This window comes from Narcine bancroftii, chromosome 2 (assembly GCF_036971445.1).
Source record: "Narcine bancroftii isolate sNarBan1 chromosome 2, sNarBan1.hap1, whole genome shotgun sequence".
Classification (NCBI taxonomy): Eukaryota; Metazoa; Chordata; class Chondrichthyes; order Torpediniformes; family Narcinidae; genus Narcine; species Narcine bancroftii.
In genome coordinates, this window is record NC_091470.1 from 302,263,209 (window position 1) to 302,275,306 (window position 12,098).

General features: G+C 35.5%; 1 protein-coding gene and 1 long non-coding RNA gene across 2 annotated transcripts in view; one reads left to right on the forward strand and one right to left on the reverse strand.

Annotated features, from left to right (window-relative positions):
• The window catches only part of LOC138755486 (peroxidasin homolog), a 545,492-nt gene that overhangs the window by 307,416 nt on the left and 225,978 nt on the right, over positions 1-12,098 (forward strand). The window contains exons 6-7 of the mRNA XM_069921525.1: positions 2,479-2,550; positions 4,252-4,421. Of these exons, the coding sequence (XP_069777626.1) occupies positions 2,479-2,550; positions 4,252-4,421 (242 nt within the window). The remainder of the gene's footprint in view (positions 1-2,478; positions 2,551-4,251; positions 4,422-12,098) is intronic.
• Positions 3,558-8,483, reverse strand: LOC138755488 (uncharacterized). The gene is made up of 3 exons (XR_011352326.1): positions 8,400-8,483; positions 4,242-4,495; positions 3,558-4,128 (listed from the first exon to the last, which is right to left on the reverse strand). It is a non-coding gene; the product is annotated as an uncharacterized lncRNA (long non-coding RNA).

Consider the following 12,098-nt stretch of genomic DNA (forward strand, 5'->3'; position numbering starts at 1 on the left):
CCATGCAAACACATCCAACAGTTTTAACTTCTCTGTTAATGTCCTCTGATTTGCTGATTATACCCAGCAACTCGCGTACATTTTTTAAAAAAGTACTTTTTTTTCATATTTATCTTGCCTTCGGTTTGAGTTTTAAAGTTTCAATAGACTCAAGTCTGCAATCTAACCCTGATTAGCTCAGCTAAAATACAAATTTTGTTATTCTCACAAGATATCATGTTAATCTCCTCACAAATTTAATTTGTTCTATCAACATTTTAATGATTGTTATTGTTATATGGAATGCATAGGCTAGATTTTGTTTTATCTGCCAATCACTCATTACACTTTCGACTCTTTCAAAAATAATGAGCTACAAGGAAGTTGGTATTTAAATAAAGTTTTTTTTCATTTTATTCATATGAATATACTAAATAGTACAGAAGAATTGAACTTACTGTAGTCAGATACAATCTTATTGCTTTGTTGTACCAAATAACATACTGAAAACTTCTATTACTGGCAAGGTTTGTAACAAGCTATCTCTGGAATGAATGTTTCTTCTATTCCAATACTAGATTAAAAGATATATATGTGCACTTAGTGCAAAAATTTCCCTTATTAGACTGATATAAAGCAAATTCTTGTAAATAAACTAATGATTATAGATTAGTTATTATGTCAACAAAAACACAATAAGATAACAATTAATATAGCACTAAAGTCAATGATTATTGAATTTAATCTGGCAATCTGAGATAATTCTCCATTGGTCTTTTAGATCCGATTGTACATTACATTCCTGAAATTGCACTAACAGTTATATATCAGCTTGCAAACAGTGTGCTATTCGAGCAGGAAATATAGTAATCAAAAGATCACAGCTGAAATATTGGTTTGCCAGATCAGATGCACATTGCATTTATTCAATACCCTATTAAATGTCTTAGAATGATTTAAAGTACTTTACATATATTAAATGGATTTGATATTACATCAATGCTGTAAAGCAAACAAATTAGGAAACCATTTTATGCATAGAAACAGGCCTCACTTAAAAGTTGTTCCATTCCTACTTGCTTATTGAAGCTATTCCTTTGGGAGAATAAGAACAAATGTGCACATTTCTATTTTTCTTTGCTAATATCCTAGGATTTTAATAGTTCCCAGAATAGATCAATAGGTACTTCATAATATATCACTCAAAATATACAATGTAGCATGCATAAAAGATTATGTGCACAAAAAATAGAATGGGACTTGAAGTAGATTTTTAAGTCATGACTTTCATCAATCAAGTAATGTTTCCAGAAGAGTCGGCAATATATGTTAGATGTACATAAGAGAAAATGAAGACCAAATTGATGGAAACACAAGCATCATATTAAGTAAAAATCAAAAGTCTGCAGACACCATGGTTGAAGCAAAAACACAATGCCAGAGAAACTCAGCAGGTCAAACAGTGCACTTTATTTTGCAAAGATAATGGTATATAACTAATGTTTCAGGCTTGAGCCCTTCATTGAGGGCTCAAGCTTGAAACATTGGTTATGTATCTTTATCTTTTCTATATAATGTACACTGTTTGACCTGTTGAGCTTCTCCAGTATTGTGTTCTTATTTTAGCATCATATTAAAATGTGTTTTCAAGGTCATCAAGAGGAATTGGTAGCACAGAAATTGCATTCAATTCAGAGCTGAAGCTCATCTCTCACAATTATGTTTTGTGGGTATGTTGACAGAGCCCTCCACGATGCAGTGAATCCTGATATAGTTTGGAAGTGGCATGTGAACACACAAATCTGAGCCCCCAAAAAATCTATAAAAATTAATGACTTGTCCCATGGTTTAGCCAACTGTTGAATCTTCCAAACCTCTAAATGTTTCTTTGAAACATTCAATACCTATTAAACTCTGAAAACCAATAAAACCATCTAATTTTACATTTAAAGGCAAAAAAAATCACAAACTAGAATACTCAAACATTTAACACATTAAATTGATTTTAAAAAATCGAAGTAGGTTACAACTCACCTTGAACTTTGCATTCATTTTTCTCTGTTGAAATCAATAAAGGAACAAATCCTACAGAGAATTTCATGTACATTCCATGGCATTACTGGTGGAGAACTAATAGACACTGAACTCCATAAGAAGGTCTCCACCATTGGGGTGGATTCCATAAAAATAATTGGGTTTAATTGACAGCAACTTTGGCAATTTGTACAGAAACCTCAAAATTGATCTTTTAGGTTTTGATCGTCTGGACTAACGTTACCAGAAAATTCTCAGAGAACATAAACTAACATTTATAAGGCTCCTTTACTGTGGGCAATTTTAATTTGAGAATGAATGTTTATGAGATTTTAACACTGGAAAAAATTGTCATGTAGATATTATCAATGTATATTTTGTCAAGTATAATTAATTTTAAAATGAAAATAATTGTAGACATGATTTGTTTTCATTTATAATTAAATTGTTTTGTTCATTTCTCAGATTTTTGCATAATAATAAAATATCAAGAATTCCTGCTGGAACCTTCTCTCATCTTACTTCACTGAAAAGACTGTAAGTGCCACAGCTTGAATTTGTAGTTCTACATCAACTGGTCAATTTTCCTGTGCTTTCTCAATATCTGATTTTTTTGGTATCATATATTCTGATGTTAATGTAAAATTTTAATAGTTAATTTAATAAATATATGAATATATGTTCCTATTCTCAGATCCACTGGTACATTAAAGTGGGACATGTCATGATGCAGCAGGAAATTTCTTCCTATGTTATTCATTTCTTGCTGCTCCATCCTATTTTTGCTGAAATTGAGAGCTGATATTTGTGGAAAAAAAGGAATAGGATTCACCCAGATATGCATTCTGATGTTTAATTGCATGTGACATATGCCTGGATGCACAGGTTGAATGGATGTCTATGTTACTACTGGCAATTACTGTTCCCAACTATATCCTCGAGCTATATTTTGCATTTACCATGCAGATACAATGAAGTTCAATTGACATTAAGGGTAAACTAGATGTTGAAAGACGGTTTCAAAATGAAGTAATTCACACATTTGGAAACTTCACCTCAGCTAAAGATACTATACAATTTTGGGACTACAGCGCCATTATCCTCACCTTTATTTTCTTCACAATGTCAGGCTGATATATCTCAAAGAAATCAACCATAATTTATCAGATGATTTTGAAGATAATGCATGAATTTTAATAATATAATATTTATAGCACAAAAATCGGCCATTTAAGTCGATGAGTTGGTGTTCACAGAAACCACCTCACAGGCTTGCTGTTCCACCAGCTAAAATAGGCTAATCAATAATCCACTAAATGTTAGCTATTTATGAACACAGAATTGATTTCCCACACAGAATACGGGATTAAAAAATGATACTGGGTAGTGTGACAGTTACGCATACTCTGCAATAGCATTTTGATTATAAAAGCATTCAGCAAAAAACTCAGCAACTTATTGTCGTAAGCACTGCTGCAGCAGTAAGCAGACACAAAACTCGAGAAAGACTGTACAACAGGTTTTATTCAGTTAAAAGTCACTGCTGCAGTGGTAGCTGTATTGGTGGCCCCCGAGTGACTGGCTCGGGAGGGGCCGGCTCAGGATTATTTCCTGGGCGATTGATTGAGAGCCAGCTGGGTGGAGGTAGGTCTATTCAGGTCAGCTGATTGACAGCCAGCCAGGTGTGGTCTGTCCTCCGGTGATCTTCACAATTGTATACTCTGCAAAAGCCATAATTTTCCTCTATAGGTCTGACATATGGATGAATAGAGGTTTTCATAAGTGCAGAGTGATGTCCAATGCCAAGGTACACACACCTGGATAGAACTTCTGTAATTTTCATTTGCACTTATGTGGCGAATGGATAGTGTAGGTCAACTATGGTGCAACTGATCCACTTTGAGGTTATAGAAAGGAGACTTTATTCAGATGAATTTTCATCCCTCACAGCTGCTCTCTTTCACCGATTCTCTACTACATCCAAATAGGACAGTTCCAATTTTTTTTCAATGAACAGCCCTCATATTTGCAGGAACTTGAAATGTTTCACACTTTCAATCACTTGCTTTCTTTACCATTCGGCAACCCTTGAAAACATCACGAGAGCATAGTTTTCTGTACAGTATTGGTAAAAAAGGAAAAGAGATGACACTTTGTGCTAATTGCTTTTGTTGTAGAATCATTTTTCTGCACAAATGGTTATATCTTAATATCATCTTTGGTTTTACCTGCCTGTAGCCGCTTGGACTCCAATGGCCTGGTTTGTGATTGTCAGCTAATGTGGCTAGGAGAATTGCTCAAGAGCTATGCCACAAGCAGCCACACACAAGCTGCTGCAACCTGTGAATATCCGAGGACATTACAAGGCAGATCAGTCGTATCAGTAACAGCAGAGGAGTTTAACTGTGGTAAGCTTCATTAGCTTTACTGTCTATTTCTGCTACACATTCATCTTAAGTTGCATCTTTTATTGATTTCAGTGCTGCATAACATGAAAAACACTTAATTAAAGATATGAAAATGAACATAATTACTGTGGTTATGTTGTAGGTTATATAACATTTTGGAAAAATATACTCCATCTGTTATTAGTGCATAACACCATCATCCCCTTAAACCCTTGGATTGATGCCCATGATGTCAACTTAAAATAGTAAGCTCAGTCAATTTCTCATTTGAACTGTAGAATTCATCCTATTAGTGGGAAAACAGTTAATGGAATCACGAGGTTTCCATGGGACCGAGCCCTTGGTTTATCAGCTGAAGGAACATACCATATGGTGGAATTGATGTGAATTGAGAAACCCAGAAGAATAGACTCCCCAAATGTTCTGGAGTGGCAAGAGACAACGTGGATACATTGCATTTTCAGATTGGAAGTCATTTGGGCAGGATGCCAGCTTGATACCGTCACATCTTCTTGAGCGACCAGCCTAATGAATCAAGAGTAGGTGGCAGGGTGATTTGAAGCTGGTGGGTTCCTAATTGAGGGATCACAATTGAAATAGAATAGGTAGTCCTGATGGGAAGTAGGTATCTAAATCCAGGTGTGGAGGCTCCTGCAGTAAGGAAGGAAGTGAGGAATGGTCTTAGTTGAGGAGGGAACAGTAGTGGTGGTCACTGGGCCATCCATGGAAACAATATCCCACAGTGGGTTGGAATGAGGTGTATGATTGTGCTCTGTAGTTGAAATAGGGAAGGAGGGAGATGGGATATCATAGGGTTGGTGAGGAATGGACTTATTGTGTATCTTCCTGAAGTTGTCTCTTTGCCAAAGTCACGAGTAAGTGCTGATTTAAAACCCATGACATGCAGAACATCACACACAGTAGAAATGCATTTCAACACAAAATAAGAGTCCAACCCAAGCCAATAATTAGGGATATTTTAATGCTTCTAAATGGCAAAATATGTCCTTCCACCATTAGACTCCTCAACAACAAAATTAATCACAGACTTACTTCAGGATTCTTACTTTTGAACTTTATTGATATTTTTCTCTCTTTATTGCACAGTCAGTTTGTTTACATTTCTCTATTAGTTTACATGTGTATTTATCTTCTTGAGTTAATTATAATTGTACCTTGCCCACAGGAAAAAGAATCTCAGGGTTGTATGTGGTGTCTGACAATAAATCAGAACTTTGAATTTTATATGAAACAATTTATCAAAAGTGCACACCCATAGCAGGAATTCTGTTGATGAGTGTATATGGTTGACCCTGCAAGTAGGAGAAAGGGTTACCCCACAAAATATTCTCTGAACCAATTATGGAGACTGAAGATATATCTTTACTTGGGCTCCTATACATAGACAATGTAATGATGGTCCCTTTAAAAAGGATCAAACATGAAGGCAAGGCACATGACTGACAGTAGAAAATTGTGAGTGCAACATTAGTTTTGTGTGAGTGGACCCTAAATACAGATGATACTGGCACATTTTTATTCACTTTGCTGCAAAATTGGGTTTTGGATATAATTCTATTCATGCAGGTCATCCACCTACTTGTCAGTAGTTGTGTAGTGATTCATTGGTTATTTCCTCCCAGATGTCTAGCTTGTCTGATACCTAAGTTTTTGTGTTAAAATGCAGTATCCAAGACAAGTTCTAGAGCAGATGCCAATGCATCTGACTTTCTGCTCCACCACTGATTTCAACTCCAATTCCAGATGTGCTTTGCAGATGTAATGAGCCAACAAGTCATGTGCACTCACATTTAGAATTAATAATGTTGGCAACAGTATCTGCTGTAAGAAGTATGTTCTATTATTTTAATAAATTCACCAACCTTGTGTTTTTTTTAATGAATTTAACTTATTTTCATTATTTTGCTTTATCTTAATGTTTTAATTAGTTACATTAAAAATATATAGTTATGCCTTTTTTAAAATATAGTTCAAATGCTTTAATCAGCTATTTGCAATAGAAAGGAGTGTAGTCCAAGTGTGGGTGGTTAGGATTTGCTATTTAGACCAGTCAATAACTGGAGTCCATCTATACATTTTGAATGAAGATGGTCAACTTGGTTAGTTTTCAGTATCCAGATCAGGCTTCTGTGTAATTGGGTTTTTCAGTGGGCTTGGTGAATTCCAGCCCATCACTGGTTACATTAAAATACAAGACTTGCACCATGATTTTTTTCTAACTTTTAAACAATTTAATAACCCTATTATTTTAGAACCTCTTTTACAATGAATTAATCCTTATTTTTTTAATTTAAATTTTATTTTAACATTTTCTTAATTTTGTTCAAGGATCTAGTAACTAACTTTCTTGTATATTTAAAAGGAATTTCAATATAATGCCACTGAATCACAGTTCTTGTTTCAGAGAATTTAAGACTCTTTTCAGTTATCAATAGGTTTCATATTTAAATAATTCAATGAAAGGAGGGAGTGTTAGGTTCGACTCAATGGTAATTAAACCTGTGCATTGTGTCCCTTGTAAAACCAAGAAGGATTCAAGATTTTTTTTCGTATTCTTGTATACCGTCCAATATTGCTGCTTTACGGCAGCAAATGAAATGTTATGGACACATGGGTAGCAACCTTTATGTTCAACATTTCTCAAGACATTTGTTGGTGCAGAAGGAAACTTGAATGCTGAGAATCGGGAGGAAATTTAGTAGAGGTGGATCAATGCTTCCAGAAAAGTTCTGAGATGAAAGTTAATCCTGTTTGATGTTAAAATCAAATAGGTTAGTTTTTAGTTTTTGTTTAAATTATTGTATTTAAATACAATTTGAATTACAATTGATGAGTGTTCTAAAAAAAATAATTCATCCTGTTGTAAAGGGACAGAACCATTTTCTTTCAATTAAAACTGAATTCAGAATATTGATGTTCATTCCAGTTGATGACGACCAAGCACAAAATAATCACAATTTCTCCATTGGCATAAAATGATCATACAAATGCAAGGGTTAGCATCTAAATTTTTGTCGTCAGCATTGAAGCAGTGATGGCCAACCCTGGAAATATCTGCATTCAGAAGTCTGGTGATAATTGTTGTGTGGACTTGCATTTGATGACATTGGACATCTGTCACTTCTCAGTTAAAGGGAACAAATAACTGGGGTAACATTAAACTGACTGAGCAGTAATTGCACTGGAATCTCACAAAGAAAATATAGAATTTTAAGCTGCTCTTTTTAAGCACATCACAGATTTGAAGAATCAAACATTACAAATAAAAAAAATGGGAACTGAAGTACCATAAATTATTGATAACCATTAAATAATATATTCCTAAATCCATTACGATTTGAAATATTTGTTTAAAGGAATTATGAATATAAATACTATCTCTATTTTAAAACCTGGAAATTTGTCAACATGGCATAATTATGGTTTAGTCTACCATTAAAAACATATTTTCTACAACAAAGCATAACTATAGAGAGTTTTATAGTGGGATAAGTTTTGAATTTATGATTTTTTTTTGTTTTGTCCATTCACTGATTGTTTTTTTATGGCAATGTGGAAAGCTGCCGATCAGGGTAGTCTCTGGAGAAGTTCTGGATCACTGACAGCAACTTTGGAATTTTTATGTGAACTTGGATATCCAGAAGCTGTTTTCAGATTCATATTTGTAATGCTAACTAACACTAGTAGTTTCTCCATCGTTATAAAAAAAAGATCTGTACTAATGTCTTATTTGATTATGCTATAATTAAAATTAAATACAACTATGTATGTATAATTTATGATGAATCAAAACTAATTTAAGAATATTTATCATCAAAACAGGATTAAGTTAAATTGAAACATGAGTCCTTCATGGCCTCATTCTTATTGATACCGATCAATGAGATCATATAACCATATAACCATATAACCGTTTACAGCACAGAAACAGGCCATGTCGGCCCTCCAAGTCCATACCGGTTCACTTGAACAACTCCACTAGCTCCTCCGCAAACTCCTGAGGAAGTAGAGGCTTTCTTCATGATGCCATTGGTGTGTTGGTTCCAGGAAAGATCTTCTGAGATGAAAAAGGATTTATGACAGAATCAACTTTCCAAGCATTTAAACTTAGCTGCACCCTTCACCGTTTTTCAGAATTCAATACATGAGCAAACTATTAAGTTACAAAGAGAAATGTTCCCTCCATTTTTGCTAATGCTGATTTCCTTGGTGTATATATCTGATGGGTTCCTAATTCCTGCAAATGTTACAATATCCTTGATAACTTTCCTGACAAAAATCTATTGATCTCATCTCATATTTGAACTGTTAAATCTCAGAGGAATGAAAACTTAATTTTTGCAAATTTGCATAATTTAATTAAGGCCCAAATGTGATTTTGCAGAATCTATGTTATATCTGGTCTAAGGCTATTGTATTTCTTCCAGAGATCAGTGGCCATGCAGTCGAAGGAAGTATCAGACTAAGGATTCCACCAATTAAATGATGCTGGAGAAATTATAATGGTTAACAAAGAGATGGCAGAGGAACTAAATGAGTATTTTGTGTCAATCTTCACTGAGGAAGATAATAGGTATATACCTGATATTCAAAGGTCTCGGGGAATAGAATTTAGTCAGAATTACTAGAGAGGTAGTGTTTAATAAGCTGAATGGACTGAAGGTAGATCAGTCTCCTGGACTGGATGAGGTGCCCCCACAGGTTCTGAATGAGGTGGCCTTGGAGATTATGGAGGCGTTGGAAATGATTTTCCTGAAATGAATAGACTCTGGCATTGGTCTGGAGCATCAGCAGGTTGCAAATATATTTCCATTGTTTAAGAAAGAATGGAGGCAGAAAAAAAGGAAATTATAGGCCTATTAATCTGCCATCGATTGTTGCAAAGATATTGGAGTCAATCCTCAAGGACGAGGTTATGAAATATCTCAAGGTACATGACATGATAGGCCCAAGCCACCATGGTTTAATGAAGGGAAGATCCTGTCTGACCAACCTATTGGAATTTTCTGAGGTAATTTCAAGTAAGATGGACAAGAGAGAGACTGTGGACGATGTGTATTTGGATTTTCAAAAGGCCTTCGATAAGGTGCTGCGTAAAAGGCTGCTTAATAAGATGAGAGCCCGTGGAATTACCGGAAAGATATTAGATAGGGTGGAGCATTGGATGATAGCAAAGTGGAGCAAAGGATGGGAATAAAGGGATCCTGTTCTGGTTGGTTGCCGGTTACTAGTGTTGGGGCCGCTTCTTTTTACAATATATATTGATGATTTAGAATATGGATTGAATGATTTTGTGGATAAGTTTGCATATTTCACCACATTAGGTGGTGGAGCAGGAAGTATTGAAAAAACAGAAAGGTTTCAGAGCGTCTTGGACAGCTTAGGAGAGTGGGCAAAGAAATGCCAGATAAGATACAATACTGGTAAATGTATGGCTGTACATTTTGGAAGAGGAAATAAACAGGCAGATTATTATTTGGATGGGGAGAAAATACAAAATTTGGAAGTGCAAAGGAGCTTGGGGATCCTCATGCAGAATAGCCTAAAGGTTAACCATCAGGTTGGATCGACAATAAAGAAAGCAAAAGCTATGTTAGCATTCATTTCAAGGGAATAGTGTATAACAAACAGTAAAGAGGTGTTGATGAGGCTCTACAGGGCACTGGTGAGATCTCATCTGAAGTACTGTGTGCAGTTTTGGGCCCCTTCAAAGGGATGTTCTGATCTTGGAGAGAGTTCAGAAAATATTTATTAGGATGATTTCTGGAATGCAAGGGCTCATATGAGAAATGTTTAACAGCTCTTGGACTGTATTCATTGGAGTATAGTAGAATGAGAGTGGGTCTCATCGAAACATTTTGAGTGCTGAAAGGATTGGACAGAGTAGATGTGAATAAATTGTTTGCCTTGGTGGGTGAGTCCAAGACAAGATGAAACAGTCTTAGAAGTAGAGGGTACACATTTAAAACAGATGAGGAGAATTTCTTTTAGCCAGAGAGTGTGGATTTATGAAATACATTGCCACATACAGCTGTGGAGGCCCGATCATTGGGGAAGTTTAGGAGGAGATTGATAGGTATCTAATTAGTCAGGGTATCAAGGAATATGGGGAAAAGGCTGGAATTTGGAACTATGTGTGAGAACAGTTCAGCTCAAGGTAGAGTTGCAGAGCAGATTCGATGGGCCGAATGGCCCACTTTGTTCCTTTATCTTGTTAGCTGCATCTTCATAGGTTTAAAGCGAGAAGAGCAGGGGGCTAAGTATACAGCCCTGGGGTACTCCAGTACTGATGGAGATTGTGGAGATGTTCCTCACTGATTGTGTAATGGAAGTGAGGAAATCCAGGATCCAATAACACAGTGGCGTATTGAAGTCCAGATCTTGGAGTTTGCTGATGGTGGTATTGGTGTCAAACTGCAATATTACTCAACTCCAGTCCACTTTATTTTAATTTTATTTTTGTAACCCAAATTCAAACCACAAATTTGAAGAGAATTCAGATATTTTAAATTCTTTGTGCATTGAATTAGTCAACTATCCAATATTACCACTCCCACTCCACCCAGCCTGACACCCATTTCATCCTGCAGCAATTTCTATTCAATTGTTTTTAAATTGTTTAAATCTTCATTTACGAAGTGAAAAGCATGTGATGAGTAAGCCGTAAACAGACGATAGATTTTGCACTCTATTAATGAAATGCATGATATTTTAAGTTCAGCTGCCTGCTTCTTTTGTGCATTTGTTTTCATTTAAAAAGTCATTCACTCACAAAATTGATTTGTGTGCTGAATGTAAAAGTTATTGCTGCATATAAATCATGCTGGAATGCAGGTTCATGTCTCCAGCTCTGTATGATTGATGTACTTTATAAGAATGAGTGATAAACCAGGTGAGGAACTCAAGTGAATTCAGGCTTGACAAGGTTTATCAGACTACACACGTCTGTTAACAAACAAACCAGACAGATTCAAGATTATATTGCTTTCAGTCTCTCAGTCATGTATTATTTTTAATAGAGCATCAGCTTTAGGAAAAATAGTACAACATAGGGATCATGGAGAAACATCAGAGATGGATTTTATTACGAAGATGTTGACATTTCTAATTATTCTGCAAGAATTGTTGGTAGGCCTCAGGATCTGGACTTCTGAGGGGAACTCCTTTGCCCAGATTTAGAAATAGAGTGAGGGGAGTAGCAGATTGAATATTGTTAAAAATGTAATACTTTTCAGAGAGGAGGCATTAGTAGCAAAAGAGTTTCCTTGATTTGTACAATTGGTTGTTTGGTAGTAGGAAAAACACAACTTTTAAAAAAGATCAGACTAACTGTGATCACTATTCCCATCCATATCAATGGAAGGATACTATTGTTGAAAGGAGAAGAATAATATGTGATCACTTGCAAAGCAAATAAAGCATGGGTGGGAATAGGGATGGCATTAAAGTAGGTATTAGTAGAGAGGGAAGAAATATGTGTAAAGTAACATAACACTGCATCCTATTATGGGTAGGAGTGAAATGTAACTTTTCTGCATTTTAAAAGGTAATTGCAGTGTTAGAATTAAACTGGTGTGCTGGTTCAGCTGTGTGTCAGCTGCAATTCCATTACAGCCTGACCTCCTGCTGAGCCCTTTCTCTGTTTAGCATCAGACA